The sequence below is a fragment of the Corticium candelabrum genome, chromosome 1, assembly GCF_963422355.1.
Source record: "Corticium candelabrum chromosome 1, ooCorCand1.1, whole genome shotgun sequence".
In the NCBI taxonomy this organism is placed as follows: domain Eukaryota; kingdom Metazoa; phylum Porifera; class Homoscleromorpha; order Homosclerophorida; family Plakinidae; genus Corticium; species Corticium candelabrum.
In genome coordinates this window covers 5,328,839-5,345,938 of record NC_085085.1, presented here as the reverse complement: position 1 = coordinate 5,345,938, position 17,100 = coordinate 5,328,839, and the positions used below count along the sequence as shown (strand labels likewise).

The window sequence follows — 17,100 nt, the reverse complement described above, 5'->3', positions numbered from 1 at the left end:
ATAGCTGAGATAATGAAAGCACCGGGGTGCCTCTGCCTCTGTGTGCAATCAACTGGGCATGACTTTATTAGGTTCACAACTTTCAGTAGGACAAACACACGGGCAGGTTGCCGTATACTTCTAATGCGCATGCATGCCAAGAAATCACCTATAACTCAAGCACATAGATAGGAAACCGAGTAGATGTAAGGTGGTCCTTGGATGTGGGACACTAGATTGTACATCCTTTGAATTCTTGTATTGCATGTGAATACGATGCGAACATATCACACAGTAAACCTAAAGATCGAACAGTTTGAAATTTGTTGAGGCGGGGTTTACAGAAGTTGATGATTGCTTGTTAGGACTTGCTCATAGTATTTTTATTGCAGTCTGTGTGCGTTCAGCATGCCTAGTGTAGCACATATATCTCTTAGACAAGAAACCACTCTGTGCTACACTACCCACATATACCGTTTATATCACAACCAGTTACAATGAAACAATCCTTCTTTCCACACGGTAACTAGAAACTAGAAATCACGACTTCCTGAGGATCTCATTGCCATTACGTGTTAGTGCACCATTTTTTGTTTGTTTTGCTGGTTGTTAGACTATCTCAGGAACTAAGTGCTATTAAATCGTGCGCCACACCGGATTATCATGACCATTTGGAGAGAAAGCGGGGTTGGTTGATAAACATTGTTGGCTACCAAATTGTTTTCTTTACTTGCCATGGCGAACATAGGAGGCTGTAATCTGACATACACACACAATGTTGTTAGATCTGCAACATGCTACTGTAGCAACAATTTTGTCAGTAAAATAGGGCGGGGAATTCAACAACAATTTGAAATGAAAGAACTCTGGTGATTTGTGTACAGAAATTGAGATGGTTACAAAGGGTAGACATGAACCGAAGTTGTTTGGATGGTTGGATGGGTACAAGTAGAGGCGTGGCTTGATGTACGTGTTGCTACCATTTGTTTCAATAAACTGACTATAGGATTAGTCACAGGTCATTGACCTCGTGTTAGTGACCTGATTCGAAAGGTAGACCATACTAAATACACAGCCTTACAATACAAGATACACAGACTTGTCTATTGGTAGTTGTACACAAGCAAAAGTTAACATTTCTAGCATCAATAGCTCTGGACACCTGCTACAGCCCATTGCATGTACCACACCATTATGGCTATTTTTCATCACAAGATCTTGCCAGGTCTCAAGATCCATTATCTGACTCTGTGTCAGCCATTCCCAGACTTCCACAATAAATCGGTGTGTCTTCTAAATTTACCTTCAGTTTTGGTATCTATTCTTCAGGTGAAGATGCACATGCTCATTATTTTAAGTTTGAGAAGTGGCGGTCCGTTCCACTTCAGTGCACACTCTCATATGAATAAAAAATACAGACAGTGACACCCTGACATTGTAGAGTCCAACACCAGGTAACAATGCTATGTACCTCAGAATCCCTCAAGGTTTCAGACTAACAAGTTTATGATAGAGAAAGACATTTGCATGCACCAATGCTCTGCTCTGTACATGTCTGGAACAGTTCTATCCACTACATTGCTGGTAGTTACAGACACCCATAACCTCCGCCATAATTCAACCGATGCACAGAACTAAGCATCACTATGTGCAAAAGTTAACTAAGCATAAAATGCCCAGACACCTTACTTGATACCAGGCTAGTTATCAATTTTGAGCTTGGTATGTCCCAAGTACTGTGGTACGTAATGACTTAAGTATAATTTAGGAATACATAACTAAATTCTTTTGGACTGAGTTGCTTCCAGTTGTCACTGTATTGCTGGAAAGTGATATTTCCATTTCTGTCCTGACCTAGAATACCAGTGCATAACTGTAAACCTGATACACTAATGCTTAGGTAGAACATTCGTATTCATTACTGTATTCAGTGGTGTAGATGTAGGGGTATACGGGGGGGCATGTGCCCCTAAATTTGGCTACTAGTTTAGATATTGATCCTAGTAGTTTGCAAATTACAACCAATACTTTAAAATTACAGGTTTAGCCAGATATCTGGTGTCAATGATAGTTAATGCCTATGACAATGATGATAGTGATGCTGATGAAGATAATATTAACTCGCTTCTATTTTGCCTAACCCTATAATAGTATTGTCACCTGCCATCAACTTTAGCGCGTTCTTAATGTGACCTCGTGGCTTTCCCTAATGCAAATTCAGTCACTACAATTTTTTGTTTGCACTGTTGTCTTTGAGAAGGCTTCACTCCTGAAAGTCTTATCCAAAGTACTACAAGCAAAAGATCTAGACTTGGCTGCTGCTGTAGATTTAGTTGATACCACCATGCAGAGACCCTTTTTAAATAGGATTGGAGGAACAACTCGGCATCATGGACGAAGCTTTGGAATGATATTGTATTATGGGGAAAGACAATGGTCTTTCTATTGAAGTCCCTCCTAGACCACTTCGCAGATTGCAACAATTTACCAGTAATGGAAACAACAGGAGCACGAAGTAATGAACAAGATTTTAGAGACATCGATAACCATTGTGGCATTTCTATTCACCACACAATACTGGATGAGGTGATAGAGAATTCAAAACCCAACATTTTTCTGTCTAAAGTTGGTCTTTGCCTAACGTCTAAGTTATATAGCATTCTGATTAAGCGTTATGAAATTAATCATGAAATGGTGCCATTTCAGTGGAATCAGCAGCATGATATCTACAGAACAAACACGAAGTAAAATCTCTCTGTAACGTAATAGATTGTCTCTTGCCATGCAGTCAAGGAGACTTTCCTAAAGACCTGCTTAAAGTCCTACAAATTGTATTGACACTTGGTGTATCTACCACATCATGTGAACGTTCGTTTTCATGTTTGATGAGGCTGATGACTGACCTTAGGGTTGGCATAGGACAAGACAGATTAAATAGCTTAGCGCTTCTGCACATACAAAGAGATATTTCTAGTAAGATAGACCTGGAAGCAGCTGTAGACAGGTTTGCTGCGTAGACCAAACAGGAAAGCTACGCTTACCAAGTGACAAGTAGATGTTCAAATAGAAGTAGACATAGACTTGAAAAGTTTTCTGGTGTGCCTCCCAAATCTTGGACTCTGGCGACTCTGGCTACGACGCTGCTGTATTGAGTTAGAATCGTGTGTACAATCATCCCTCTAATAGCTTGCTGAAAATTTTGTAGTATGAAATTGTAGACTTACAGCAAAAACAAAGAAACAATCCAGATTTTCAAAAAGGGCAACGACTCCCTCTATAAATTCTCACCCCTCTTTCATGTTTCCACAAAGACTAAAGAGATATTGTCACGCTTGTGTAGCATTATTAGAGGCATTAACGAGAGGATGAAAAAAGCCAAAACAGGTGACAAACGTTATGCCAATTCTAGGTAAGTTCATGTTGTTAGTAAGTATAATACTGTAGGAAAGTGGGTCAGCACCCATATCACACACACACACACACACACACACACACACACACACACACACACACACACACACACACACACACACACACACACACCTGAAACTTCGAAGTCTGCCATTGCCATATCGACTATGAGTTTTGGCATATTGCATGGCAGACTTTATGGTCATAAGCATTAGAAAGGTAATGTTAAATAAAGTCAGGCTTCTTTGAACAGTATCAATCCATCTATTTATTGTACCATGTGGAGGTCGTTTAAATGTTGTGTAGCTTGCTTCTCGGCAGCAATTTTGTATTTGACAGTTTGTACCTGGCCGAGCCAGTGTAGTCTCTGACATTGAATTTGCCGTTTAGTAGTATCTTTGTACGTGCGCACGCACGCATGTGTGTGCGCACACACACACAAATGGCAAATGGATAAGGAGCTGCCGTTAAACGGTAATGCCCCCAGCCAGATGGCTGGGTTCCTGTGCACTAAGTAGGAGCTATGGGCAGTGCTAAGCAATCTCCTGGAGCCTGGTCAGGTGCTCGCAGGAACACCAACTGCGATGCCAACTGTGGTGTGGGCACCCGAAGTCCTATCAGGACCCCAGTGGCTGATGGACTTTGTCGCAATCGGAGGCCTTTGCCACCCCAGTCAAAGACCGGGTACTCATTTATACTCCTGAGTTGAGAGAGGCAATTGTGTGCAAGTTTCTTGCCCAAGGAAATTATACCATAGATCGCCATCACTGTGACTTGAACTTGCAACCCTGCAAGGTCCCGGATGTTTCCATTCTCCAAACACACTCTCTAACCGATTGAGCAACAGTACCACACGCGCGCACACACACACACACACACACACACACACACACACACACACGCACACACACACACACACGTGTGGTCGCTAGATTTGCAACATGCTAGCAACAATTTTGTCAGTAAAATAGGATAGGAAAATCTGACAACAATTTGAAATGAAAGAATTCTGGTGATTCATGTACAGAAATTGAGATGGGTTGACGTGACCAAAATTGGTTGAATGGTTAGTTAGAATTGTGTGGTTAGAATTGTGTGCATACAAGTAGTAGCGTGGCCTGATGTACGAGGTGTTGCTACCATCATTTCAATAACTGACTATACGTTTAGTCACATTGACTTCTGTCAGTATCCTGATTCAAAACGTACATCATTCTAAATACAGACTTCTCTACCATTAGTTGTTAACCCAAGGTGGAGCCTCTGGTTATAGTAGTGATTCTTGTCGACTACCGACTAGATGGATGTGGGCAGTACTATGTAGTTAGCACACTCATAGGTTCACTGTTCTGAATAGCAATAAACTAACGTTGTTTCTAGACAAACACAGGTGATTCATTGTTTTGCAGACTCAACCGAAAGTTACAAAACAAAGTATTGCATTGATATGTGGAATTGTGTTGTGAGTGTCCTAGTCCACTTCTAGAGTGGGTGTAGGTGTGTCTGCTGTTGTAGAGAGCATTGTTGTTACAGTCTGGTATGGCGCCAGACAAGGTTTTCCGCTCATAGTTAGCTAAAGAGCAGATGCTTGCTCATTTGGTGCACAGCAGCTGTGGGTGTTGTGGAGGAAATTAGTGGTAAGATTTGACCTGGGTGTTGTGGAGGAAATTAGTGGTAACATTTAGGGCCTAGTACATGTAGCTGAAGTGTCGTTGAGTAAACTGTAACATTTCCCTTGTTTCGTAGGATTCCTCTGCAGTGTTGTAGTCGGTTGTTGCGTGTAAAGTACTAATTACATTCAAGGTGCATACCGGCCGAGGGTTTGCACTTCTAATAACAAGAATTAGTTTTTGCTCCATTCATACAACTTTAAGGTTCAAGCATCAATAGCTCTGGACACGTACTGCTATTACAAGACTTAGCTTATGCACCATTCCTACAACTTCAAGGTTAATGTTTCTAGAGTCAACAGCTCTGGACGCCAACTATAGTCCATTGCATGCAACACACCATTATGGCTATTCTTCTTCCCAACTTGCTAGTCGCTCCGTCGCTCCTGTTCTGCTTTGTTGGTTGGTGGGTCTAACTCTTGTCTACTTAATGGAACTCACTGAGCGGTACCTCTTAGTGTGTGCATGTGGCTCCTGTGTATCATCATCATCAAGGTACTGGTAGTCTTTTTGCAGGTTTAGACCTGAAAGATCATCATTAGTTACTGATATCACTGTATTATTGGGAAGTCATATTTCCATTTCTATCCTGACCTCGGATACCAGACATTAATGTAGTGCATAACTGATACACTAATGCTTAGGTAGAACATTGGTATTCATTACTGTATTGAGTTAGAATCGTGTGTGCACAATCATTCCTCTAATAGCTGCTGAAAATTATAGTATGAAATTGTAGACTTACAGCAAAAAACAAAGAAACAATCCAGATTTCAAGAAAGGCCAAGATTCCCTCTATAAATTCTCACTGCTCTTTCATGTTTCCACAAAGACTAAAGAGATACTGTCACGCTTGTGTAGCATTATTAGAGACATTAACAAGAGGACAAAAAAGCCAAGCAGGTGACAAACTTTATGCCAATTCTAGGCAAGTTCATGTTGTTAGTAAGTATAATACCGTAGGAAAGGTGAGTGAGTCAGCACCCATATCCCACACACACACACACACACACACACACACACACACACACACACACACACACACACACACACACACACACACACACACACACACACACACACACACACACACACACACACCACATACCAACCACAAACATGCGCAAAAACCACAAACACATAGCAATTACATTAATTGGAGAGGACTGTTTGAGGCATCACACATTCAGCTAAATGCCTAATTTCCTGTGCACAAAGGAAGAGCCATATAGCAGGACCTGAAGCTGAAGCAGGCACCCACCCAAAACTCCTATGATTGATATGTTATGATCTTACACGTGCGCGCGCGCGACACACACACACACACACACACACACACACACACCTCTTCTCTTCTTCTCCCTTTCTCTCTCCTCTTCTCTTGCAGCAGCTGTTTGCCCTTTCTTGCGCAAGCTAAAATTCTAGGGCCTGTTCATGGCTCCTAGAACGGTAAACGCACACCACAAATACAATGAGGCGCTTCCAGAACGTACAAGCAATCCAATGCCGCCGCTTTCATTACGAAGCCTAGTCAACGAGAAGAGCTCCTACAATGACAGGTGACACAAAACGTTGACGTCACGAGATAGGCGTGGCCAATGCCTCCCCGGTTGTGTTCACGTACAAGCTTGTATGTTTACGTACATCCACACACGTGTGCGTAATTCCTCCCCCGTTTCTGCTCTTTCTATACTGGTGGACGTTAGCGCACAGGAAGGTCATCTGACTGTATTGACGGATCCGTCTGTCTTCACGTTTTGTGGTCAACGTTAGACTTCGGTTATAACTAGCCGCGAGGATACCCAATTTGACGATTTATTTTGAGATTCTGCTGAACTGAGCAGTGACGGAAGACTTCTTCACGCCTTACAGTTTACTGTTAATTTTATAGCATTCATGCATTTTCTCAGACTGCATGTTTTGCTGCAGCTGTGGCAGGAGAGTCTCTCTTTTAATTAATTAATTAGATAGACTGTGGTTTGTTGGATGGATAAAAACAAATAAATAAACCCTGAAAGTTGAATGACAATAATTTGCATGCGAGCTAGACATTGCAGCTTGGAAGTTTACTATTACTATCACAATTCAACTCTCACTCAAACACTGTTAGTAATAAAAATCTGTTGACTGTCTGGTGTATGGCATCTGTAGTCATTTTGTGGATATATGTCTTGTTGGTCATACACTTTTATAAACACGCCGTCTGTGGACAACATGTGGGCGCTAATTGAATTAAAATAAGAAAACTGGTTGAAAATGCCAACCATCGAGATATTAAATTTAGTCCCAAGAAATTAGTATACTAAATCAGCTAGAGTGATATTGATCTGTACATCCTACATAGAGTTGAAATTTGTGTAGCATTGCTGTAATAGCTATAAACAGTTTCAATATTCAACAATGCTAATGTGTGTACCACCAACATGAGTAGACACATTAGCATTGTAGCAGGTTTAGACCTGAAAGATCATTAGTTACTGATATCACTGTACTACTGGGAAGTCATACTTCCGTTTCTATCCTGACCGCGAATACCATAACTAATACACTAATGCTTAGGTAGAACATTGGTATTCATTACTGTATTGAGTTAGAATCGCGTGTGCACACTGTGTGCACACTCATTCCTCTAATAGCTGCTGAAAATTTATAGTATGAAATTGTAGATTTACAGCAAAAACAAAGAAACAATCCAGATTTTCAAGAAAGGCCACGATTCTCTTTATAAATTCTCACTGCTCCTTCATGTTTGCACAAAGACTAAAGAAATACTGTCACATTTGTGTAGCATTATTAGAAACATTAACGAGAGGACGAAAAAGCCAAAACAGGGGACAAACTTTATGCCAATTCTAGGTAAGTTCGTGTTGTTAGTAAGTATAATACTGTAGGAAAGGTGAGTGGGTCAGCACCCATATCCACACACACACACACACACACACACACACACACACACACACACACACACACACACACACACACACACACACACACACACACACACACACACACACACACACACACACACACACACACACACACACACACACACACACACACACACACACCTCTTCTCTCTTCTTCTCCCTTTCTCTCTCCTCTTCTCTTCTTTCACCTGCAGCAGCCTTTCTTGTGCAGGCTAAAATTATATAGTCTTTTCATGGCTCCTAGAACGGTGCGCACACCACAAACATAATAAGGCGCTTCCAGAACATACCAGCAATCCAATACTGCCGCTTTCATTACGAAACCCAGTCAACGAGAAGAGCTCCTATAATACGTCACGAGATAGGTGTGGTCTATGCCTACGCACTTGTGTTGACCTAATCACAGCTTGTCTAGCTATGTATGTACGTATTTCCTTCTCCGTTTCTGCTCTTTCTGTACTGGTGGACGTTAGCGTACAGGAAGTTCATCTGACTGTATTGACGGATCCCTCTGAGACTGTCTTCTCGTTTTGTGGTCAACGTTGGATTTCGGTTATAACTAGCCGCGAGGATACTCAATTTGACGATTTATTTTGAGATTCTGCGAACTGAGCAGTGACGGAAGACTTCTTCACCCCTTACAGTTTACTGTTAATTTTATAGCATTCCAGCATTTTCTCAGACTGTTTGCTGCAGCTGTGGCAAGAGAGTCTCTCTTTCAATTAATTAATTAGATAGACTACGGTTTGTTGGATGGATAAAAACAAGTAAATAAACCCTGAAAGTTGAATGACAATAATTTGCATGCGAGTTAGACATTGCAGCTTGAAAGTTTACTGCTACCTATCACAATTCGACTCTCACTCAAACTCTTTTAGTAATAAACATCTATTGACTGTCTGTGGTGTATGGCATCTGTAGTCATTTTGTGGATATATATCTTGTTCGTCATACATTTTTATATAAACACGCCGTCTGTCCACAACATGTGGGCGCTAATTAAATTAAAATAAGAAAACTGGTTGAAAAAGCCAACCATTGAGATTTAGATTTAGTCCCAAGAAATTAGTATAATAAATCAACTAGAGTGGTAGTGATCTGTGCATTCTACATAGAATCGAAATTTGTGTAGCATTGCTGTAATAGCTATAAACAGTTTCAATATTCAACAATGCTAATGTGTGTACCACCAACATGAGTAGAATAATCGAGTTCTAATTAATTTATCAAGCAAGTTTGTATTACACAAATATAGAGTTGACCCTCACATGACGATGACATATGACATCCAATTCTCTCTCTTCACACCCATTTTCAGTGCCAAGAATTTATACAAATATAAATTATTTAATTAAACACTGGTGCAGCCAGACAACTACACCTGAACATACATACTCTGTAATACAGTATGACAGTCAGCTGACTACAAACAAAAAATTATCCAATTTTTTACCATCCATTCTACATGCAGAGGAGACGAGGTGAAGACTATCACGGAATGTAGTGAACCCTGCACGTCGAGACAAAATTAGTCTCTTCGCTTCTAATGATGTTGCCCTTCGACCTACATTCGATTGTGTGGGACGTTCTCGTTGCTAATTAGATAACGAAATGCGATCGTTTTTGTTGAAACCCGAAACTGGGCATACGCACGTGTTTGTGGTTACATGTTGCTACGGGCATCCATCAAGCAACCGGTTCAGACAAGAAAACGACAACAAATCTCTATGGGACGACGCCATATTGACTTGGCAACGAGACGACTCACATTGGGAGGCGACTAATCATCGAAACGAGAACGAAACGCGACACAATGGAGAGGCCAGTGGGTGGACATACTTGACATGCTTGCACGCGCAGAGGCGTGGCCGACTGTACAAAGTAGGTCACCTTTGCGCCAATCGCGTGACGTCTCGACAGGGGTCATGACGTCACACGGCTTTGTTTGGTCCCTGTTTGCAGACGTCATGGTGACGCCATTTCCGTGTGACGACAGTAGCGACTCAAACCGACGATTACCAACTCGCTATATATTTTACGCCTACACCCGTGCTCTTCATTTGTCCAAACACTCGCTGGACAATCGGATATCCTATGCCCTGCATGGAAGCACTAGACAGTCTCGCTCAAGTGGCCAGTACTCGAAATCAGCAGGCAGCGCATCCATTCGAGCAACAGCGTGTGCCCGGCTCGCTCGACTTCACTCGGTCCTTCGCCTCCGACGTCAACTTCTTCGACCCGGAGGACACAGTCGCCACACTCAAACCGAATCATCTCGCCTCGTTCCTACAGATGGACGGCTCGGCTCCGCGCACGATTGTCAACATGGCGGGGTACGGACACACGTTGCCGAGTGCAGCCACTCTGCTCCACGGTACGGGAGTGCCGCAGCTCAATTCAGCGCCCACGGACTGGCTTCCTGACGCTTCGATCTTCGCGCCGCGCAATCACTTGGCCCCTCCTCATTTACCGGCTACGTGGTCGTCGTCGACGGACTACGCCGTTCCAACGTTGTCGTACACGGGAGAGAGTCCCAACTATCAGACGGTGAGTATGGCCATTGTTCTTTGTGGCGCCTTCCGTCGCGTACTAGTTCGCTTACGTCAGTCGACGCGTGTCGATCAGCGCTTGTTGCACTAACGAGTACCATTGTTGTAGTTTGCGCGTAAACCGCTAATCTAATTGCGGTTTCCCGAGTTTAGATGGTTAATTGGTTGCGTTCGTTTCCGGTTGGTGTTCGGCGTTCTGATTGGGTTTCTTTGTTCACGTGACAGGCTCAGCAACTTGTGACTTCCTGTGCGAACGCGCAGAGCGCGGGATATATTCATCAGATGCTGCAGCAGCAGCAGCAGCATCCTGTTCAGGCTGGTCAGTATCCCTACTGGTCGGCGATACCGAACGGTGGGAGTCGACCCGATTTGTCGACGCTTGCAATCGAGGATGCGAGGAAACGCCTGCTGCTCGGTCAGAATGGAGTGTCTGTGCCTTCAATTGGGACGAACATCACATCAATGCCTGTCACATCGCATCATGCCTTGATAGCTCAGCATAGAAGCTCCCCGAAAATGCGAGTGAAGAGGACAGGAGGTCCGAGATCGACTCCACCACCTGTGTCCGAAAGACCGTTCGGATGTCCAGTCGACAACTGTGACAAGAGATTCTCTCGATCTGACGAGCTGACGCGCCACATGCGCACTCACACCGGCCAGAAACCGTTTCAGTGTCAGATCTGCATGAGGTGCTTCTCCCGCTCTGACCATCTCACATCTCACATCAGGACTCACACAGGCGAAAAGCCCTACCCGTGTGAAACGTGTGGACGAAAGTTCGCGCGGTCGGACGAAAGAAAACGCCACCACAAGATACACGAACGAGAAGCAGCGAAGAAAGCTGCTGCAGGTGCGGCAGCCGATCCACAGCAGTCGTTAACACCAGAGATGAAGACACCTTCCTAATCAGTATCAATTCCTAGAGAGAGAGAGAGGTATAATTAAGTTTTAAACATTTTTCGTTGACAAAGCACTAACATCAGGGATGTGTGAGCTACAAAGTTTCTCTACATGAAGAATAGTGTCCAGTTTGGTTGTTCAGCAGCCTCGAATATTTTTTTGCTGTACATTTTCATGTGATTGCATTGCACTGTAATATCTCTCTGGCTCGAGAAGCTTGGAACACACTATGGATTGCACGGATTTTTCTAATATCCTACATTGCTAAGTGAACAGACATGTCATAACGATTTATTTTCCTATGTATCATTATATCATTGTTAATGGAATAAGCCAAGTTTTTGAAACAGAGTTAGAAACATGCAGCATGCCTCGTGACCACAAATCACTCCACATATGATCATGAGTCAACAGAAGACTGCTGTTAATTAGATAAATTGGTATGTTGTCCACACCACAGTGTTATATCTAGGCGTGGCAAACCTGCTGTCAGCACTTAGACCCACTGACACAGCAACAGAGACCTGACTGTACAATAACCAATACAAGGTTCTAAGGATACAGTTAACTAAACATTCTAGAGTGATGTACTATCACCCGTACTTACTATTATTCCTGTACACATACCAGTAGTACAGTACATACTGTCATTGTATGTGTACTACTGGGGGAAGTCCCAAAGGTGGGAGACACGTCAGGAGCGTGTTCTTCACTAGTGGGTTCTTATGTGGCTGTGGAGGGGAGTGGTGGTCTGGCACATTAGAACCCAAGCTACTTCCTGGTTCTAGATTGGAACTCTCCCTGTGCTGCACTGAAGTAGAACAGGATGTTGTGCAATCTGAATGCAATTTGTGACGAAGCTCTTCCAGTTCTTGTCTGAGTTGTTCATTCTCCTTACGCAAGGCCACATTAGCTTGCCTCTCGAGAGACAACAACCTCCGTGTTTCAAGCAGCTCTTCTGATTCACCAGGATTGTCGCTCTGTTTTTCATCTGTCAGTGTTTGTGGACACGATGGCAGAGCGGCCAGATAAAGCTTTGTCTCTGAACCCAATCCACTCAGCCATGTCTCACTTGTCGGCGTCTCTTCTTTCTCTCTCTCTCGAGAATGATTTCTCTGCAACTGTTGAAAGGCTCGCTCTCTCTCTAGCTGTTTCTGTCTTCCTTCTAATTGCTTGACCATTTTGAGCAAATGTTTATGTTGTAGTTGTATTGACAGAACAGCCTATACATAAACAACAAGATGGTGACTGCATGAGACAGAATTAAAGCATGTTGAACATCAGTACAAGCAGTACTAGAACTGACACAGACACAACTCACTCATTGTTACAGCTAGTGACAGGCTTACACTTCCGTGCACTCACAAGGTAAACCAAACAAGGTAAATCCAAACAAATAAAGTCAGCAGTTTTGTTTCAGGAACAACTATAGACAGGCATCAGACTGTTGCTGTCTCTTTACCAGGTGTCACAGGAACACAGAAACATGTCAGTGGCAATTTGATCAGGAACAACTATAGACAGGCATCAGACTGTTGCTGTCTCTTTACCAGGTGTCACAGGAACACAGAAACATGTCAGTGGCAATTTGAGAATATGACTTACTAATAACTGGAATTCACATTACAACACTGTGAAACTGTGTATTACATGTATTCTATATATGCGATGATTCCTGGTCAGGCCACATCCTTGACTATGTCACTGTTATGGGTGAGTGGTTGGGCATATCACAGAATCGACCATATATGTTGTGACTTGCATGGGTGAGGCATGAACCTCTGCTTCCTTGAGCAATGTTCTGTGGCTTGCCAAAACACCTGCACCAAGTGCAATTTGGTAATAAAAAAACTGGTTAACACTTGCATTAGTATAAGGACACCTGCATCTGTTGACATGAATTATGGACATTACTCCACAAACAATGAATCTGTTTGACCACCTAAGTGGTACTGTACCAGTTGGTCTATGGTGTCACTTGATGCCCATACTTCAAGAATGTCAATAACATAACATACACACACACACACACACACACACACACACACACACACACACACACACACACACACACACACACACACACACACACTACATCACACACATTAGATATGTATGCATATATGCTACCTGAGGGACATCAGCTTTCTCAAGAGCTCCTTCCATGTAGCCTAAAACACAACACAAAAAGCATCTCATATCACAAGCAATAGCAACAAGGAACCACACAGCATGCTATTTCATCAATAATGCACGAAAGATCTCAGATAATGTTATCATCGTTATCATCAGAGAATTGACCCAACGACTCTATGATTCCTAATTCCTAATAGAACACCAGCACCGACTTTGTTTCAGTGTACAAAGTGACTCTGTTCTGTCAACACTTTATTATCACATACAATCAATCCGCAGAACCTTACATGCAAAGCTCATAAAGCAGGAGGAATGGTAATCTAATGTGAAGGTAACATTTCTTACTTGGGCCACCTTGATCTACAAGAACAATTAGACTTTGAGAAGGGCAACAATGACTTAAAAAGATAGAAAGTGCAAGGTTGTTAAAGCCTTGAAATGACAAAGCAAAGGTGAAGGTGCGTGCTGACAAAGAGCGTTAAAAGGCTTGCAAATGAGATGAACGTAAGTCATCAATTATTGGTTCTAATTCCTTAGCGAGATTGATCCTTTCATGATGCTCTATAGCATTGAGTAGCTGACCAAGCATACTGTAACTGAAACTCCACTGCCTTGAATTTTGTGTGCATGCAAACAGTTAATTAAACCCTCCAATCGCCTCAACTTCATTCAGCCTAAGAAAAGTTGACGATGGCTCTAAAATGAATATGATGAGCCAAAACCATGAAGTACTGAAGGATACACAAACAAAGTTTAGATAACAGAAAAAGTGACAAAATGTCATAAGAATGCACCAGAAGGGAATCCACTAAATGATGAGCAAAGACGACACAACTACCACAAAGCAGTTGACATGTCACTTATTGTTTCATTATATGCCTACACTGTCTGCATTTGTACCTACGGATTCATATCTCACAGTACTACAGTGATCTGACCACAAGATCTATCAGCCACATTTGCATTAGCACTGCAGGTAAGGCAGGCATACTTCAAAAATATAATCCACAATACTATTAGAAAGTACTGTGTGTGTGTGTGTGTGTGTGTGTGTGTGTGTGTGTGTGTGTGTGTGTGTGTGTGTGTGTGTGTGTGTGTGTGTGTGTGTACATGTACACACTGTACACACATGTAACTTCACTGATGTGGTAAATATGAAACACATCAAGCAGACAACCAAAACAAAGAAGAAATAGTCCTGAAGAAGAAAGATGATATGAGCAGGTGAAGCAAATCTTCAAAAAATGAGAACAAAGTGATTTCCAGGTCCTTTTTGAAGAAATTTGTTTGCAAAACTCTTAGTTCTCTTTTGCCATGGCTTACAGCTATCGTTATACCAAGAGAAGAAGTGCTACGCCACTCTGTGTCACAGTAATTCATCGCTACGTTAATTGGGTAGCATCACAGATTCACTCTGTAGCGGTCCAAATGCTTCCAGACAAAATAGAACCAATTCTATCCGTCCAGGTACACTTCAGATGAATCTGGTTGTTGTTCAGATTCAAGTGGTGCTTTTAATTACACGAATCTGCTGGATCGGCCCAGACCACTATCTGACACATGTGAGAACTAAGTATTACCAAGGTTCCTGATACAACTGATTTGAGCAAGAAAAGAAATCACATAATTTCGTGTAGCCACATTGCATCACAATCAACTCTGCAGGTCAATTAGTTTCTTAAAGTATTGGTATGTGTAGACTTGCTGTGAACTTACAAATAATTGTGCAAATTTTCCAAAATCAGACAATATTGTTCCCGTAGAAATAAGTTGTTTCATGGTATAAGAATTATGTCAATTGCTACAAGACACCCATAATAAGATAGTACTGTAAAGAACACACACACACACACACACACACACACACACACACACACACACACACACACACACACACACACACACACACACACACACACACACACACACACACACACACACACACACACACACACACACACACACACACACACACACACACACACACACACACACACACACACACACACACACACACACACACACACACACACACACACACACACACACACACACACACACACACACACACACACACACACACACACACACACACACACACACACACACACACACACACACACACACACACACACACACACACACACACACACACACACACACACACACACACACACACACACACACACACACACACACACACACACACACACACACACACACACACACACACACACACACACACACACACACACACACACACACACACACACACACACACACACACACACACACACACACACACACACACACACACACACACACACACACACACACACACACACACACACACACACACACACACACACACACACACACACACACACACACACACACACACACACACACACACACACACACACACACACACACACACACACACACACACACACACACACACACACACACACACACACACACACACACACACCACACACACACACACACACACACACACACACACACACACACACACACACACACACACACACACACACACACACACACACACACACACACACACACACACACACACACACACACACACACACACACACACACACACACACACACACACACACACACACACACACACACACACACACACACACACACACACACACACACACACACACACACACACACACACACACACACACACACACACACACACACACACACACACACACACACACACACACACACACACACACACACACACACACACACACACACACACACACACACACACACACACACACACACACACACACACACACACACACACACACACACACACACACACACACACACACACACACACACACACACACACACACACACACACACACACACACACACACACACACACACACACACACACACACACACACACACACACACACACACACACACACACACACACACACACACACACACACACACACACACACACACACACACACACACACACACACACACACACACACACACACACACACACACACACACACACACACACACACACACACACACACACACACACACACACACACACACACACACACACACACACACACACACACACACACACACACACACACACACACACACACACACACACACACACACACACACACACACACACACACACACACACACACACACACACACACACACACACACACACACACACACACACACACACACACACACACACACACACACACACACACACACACACACACACACACACACACACACACACACACACACACACACACACACACACACACACACACACACACACACACACACACACACACACACACACACACACACACACACACACACACACACACACACACACACACACACACACACACACACACACACACACACACACACACACACACACACACACACACACACACACACACACACACACACACACACACACACACACAC

General features: G+C 43.1%; 2 protein-coding genes and 1 long non-coding RNA gene across 4 annotated transcripts; 1 reads left to right on the top strand and 2 right to left on the bottom strand.

Annotated features, from left to right (window-relative positions):
• Nucleotides 1-5,218: 5,218 nt before the first annotated feature.
• Nucleotides 5,219-8,367, bottom strand: LOC134178319 (uncharacterized). Of its 2 annotated transcripts, XR_009969618.1 has the most exons (4): nucleotides 8,129-8,367; nucleotides 6,685-6,846; nucleotides 6,406-6,607; nucleotides 5,219-5,584 (listed from the first exon to the last, which is right to left on the bottom strand). It is a non-coding gene; the product is annotated as an uncharacterized LOC134178319 (long non-coding RNA). The 2 variants fall into 2 exon arrangements; XR_009969617.1 differs by lacking the exon at nucleotides 6,685-6,846 and having other exon boundaries at nucleotides 8,129-8,352.
• Nucleotides 8,368-10,031: 1,664 nt separating this feature from the next.
• Nucleotides 10,032-11,801, top strand: LOC134178301 (early growth response protein 1-A-like). Its single transcript, XM_062645162.1, has 2 exons — nucleotides 10,032-10,534; nucleotides 10,762-11,801. Exons 1-2 carry the CDS (start codon nucleotides 10,082-10,084, stop codon nucleotides 11,440-11,442), a joined length of 1,134 nt encoding a protein of 377 aa, XP_062501146.1. The 5' UTR covers nucleotides 10,032-10,081; the 3' UTR covers nucleotides 11,443-11,801.
• Nucleotides 11,802-11,843: 42 nt separating this feature from the next.
• Nucleotides 11,844-15,430, bottom strand: LOC134178310 (uncharacterized). Its single transcript, XM_062645175.1, has 2 exons — nucleotides 13,567-15,430; nucleotides 11,844-12,659 (listed from the first exon to the last, which is right to left on the bottom strand). Exons 1-2 carry the CDS (start codon nucleotides 13,633-13,635, stop codon nucleotides 12,084-12,086), a joined length of 645 nt encoding a protein of 214 aa, XP_062501159.1. The 5' UTR covers nucleotides 13,636-15,430; the 3' UTR covers nucleotides 11,844-12,083.
• Nucleotides 15,431-17,100: the final 1,670 nt, after the last annotated feature.

Excerpts from the sequence above, each read along its gene's own strand:
- LOC134178310 (XM_062645175.1), bottom strand. The coding sequence starts at position 13,635 with ATGAGATGCTTTTTGTGTTGTGTTTTAGGCTACATGGAAGGAGCTCTT. Across the intron at positions 12,660-13,566 it reads AGAAAGCTGATGTCCCTCAG|GCTGTTCTGTCAATACAACT; the intron begins GTAGCATATATG and ends GTTTATGTATAG.
- LOC134178301 (XM_062645162.1), top strand. The coding sequence starts at position 10,082 with ATGCCCTGCATGGAAGCACTAGACAGTCTCGCTCAAGTGGCCAGTACT. Across the intron at positions 10,535-10,761 it reads AGAGTCCCAACTATCAGACG|GCTCAGCAACTTGTGACTTC; the intron begins GTGAGTATGGCC and ends TTCACGTGACAG.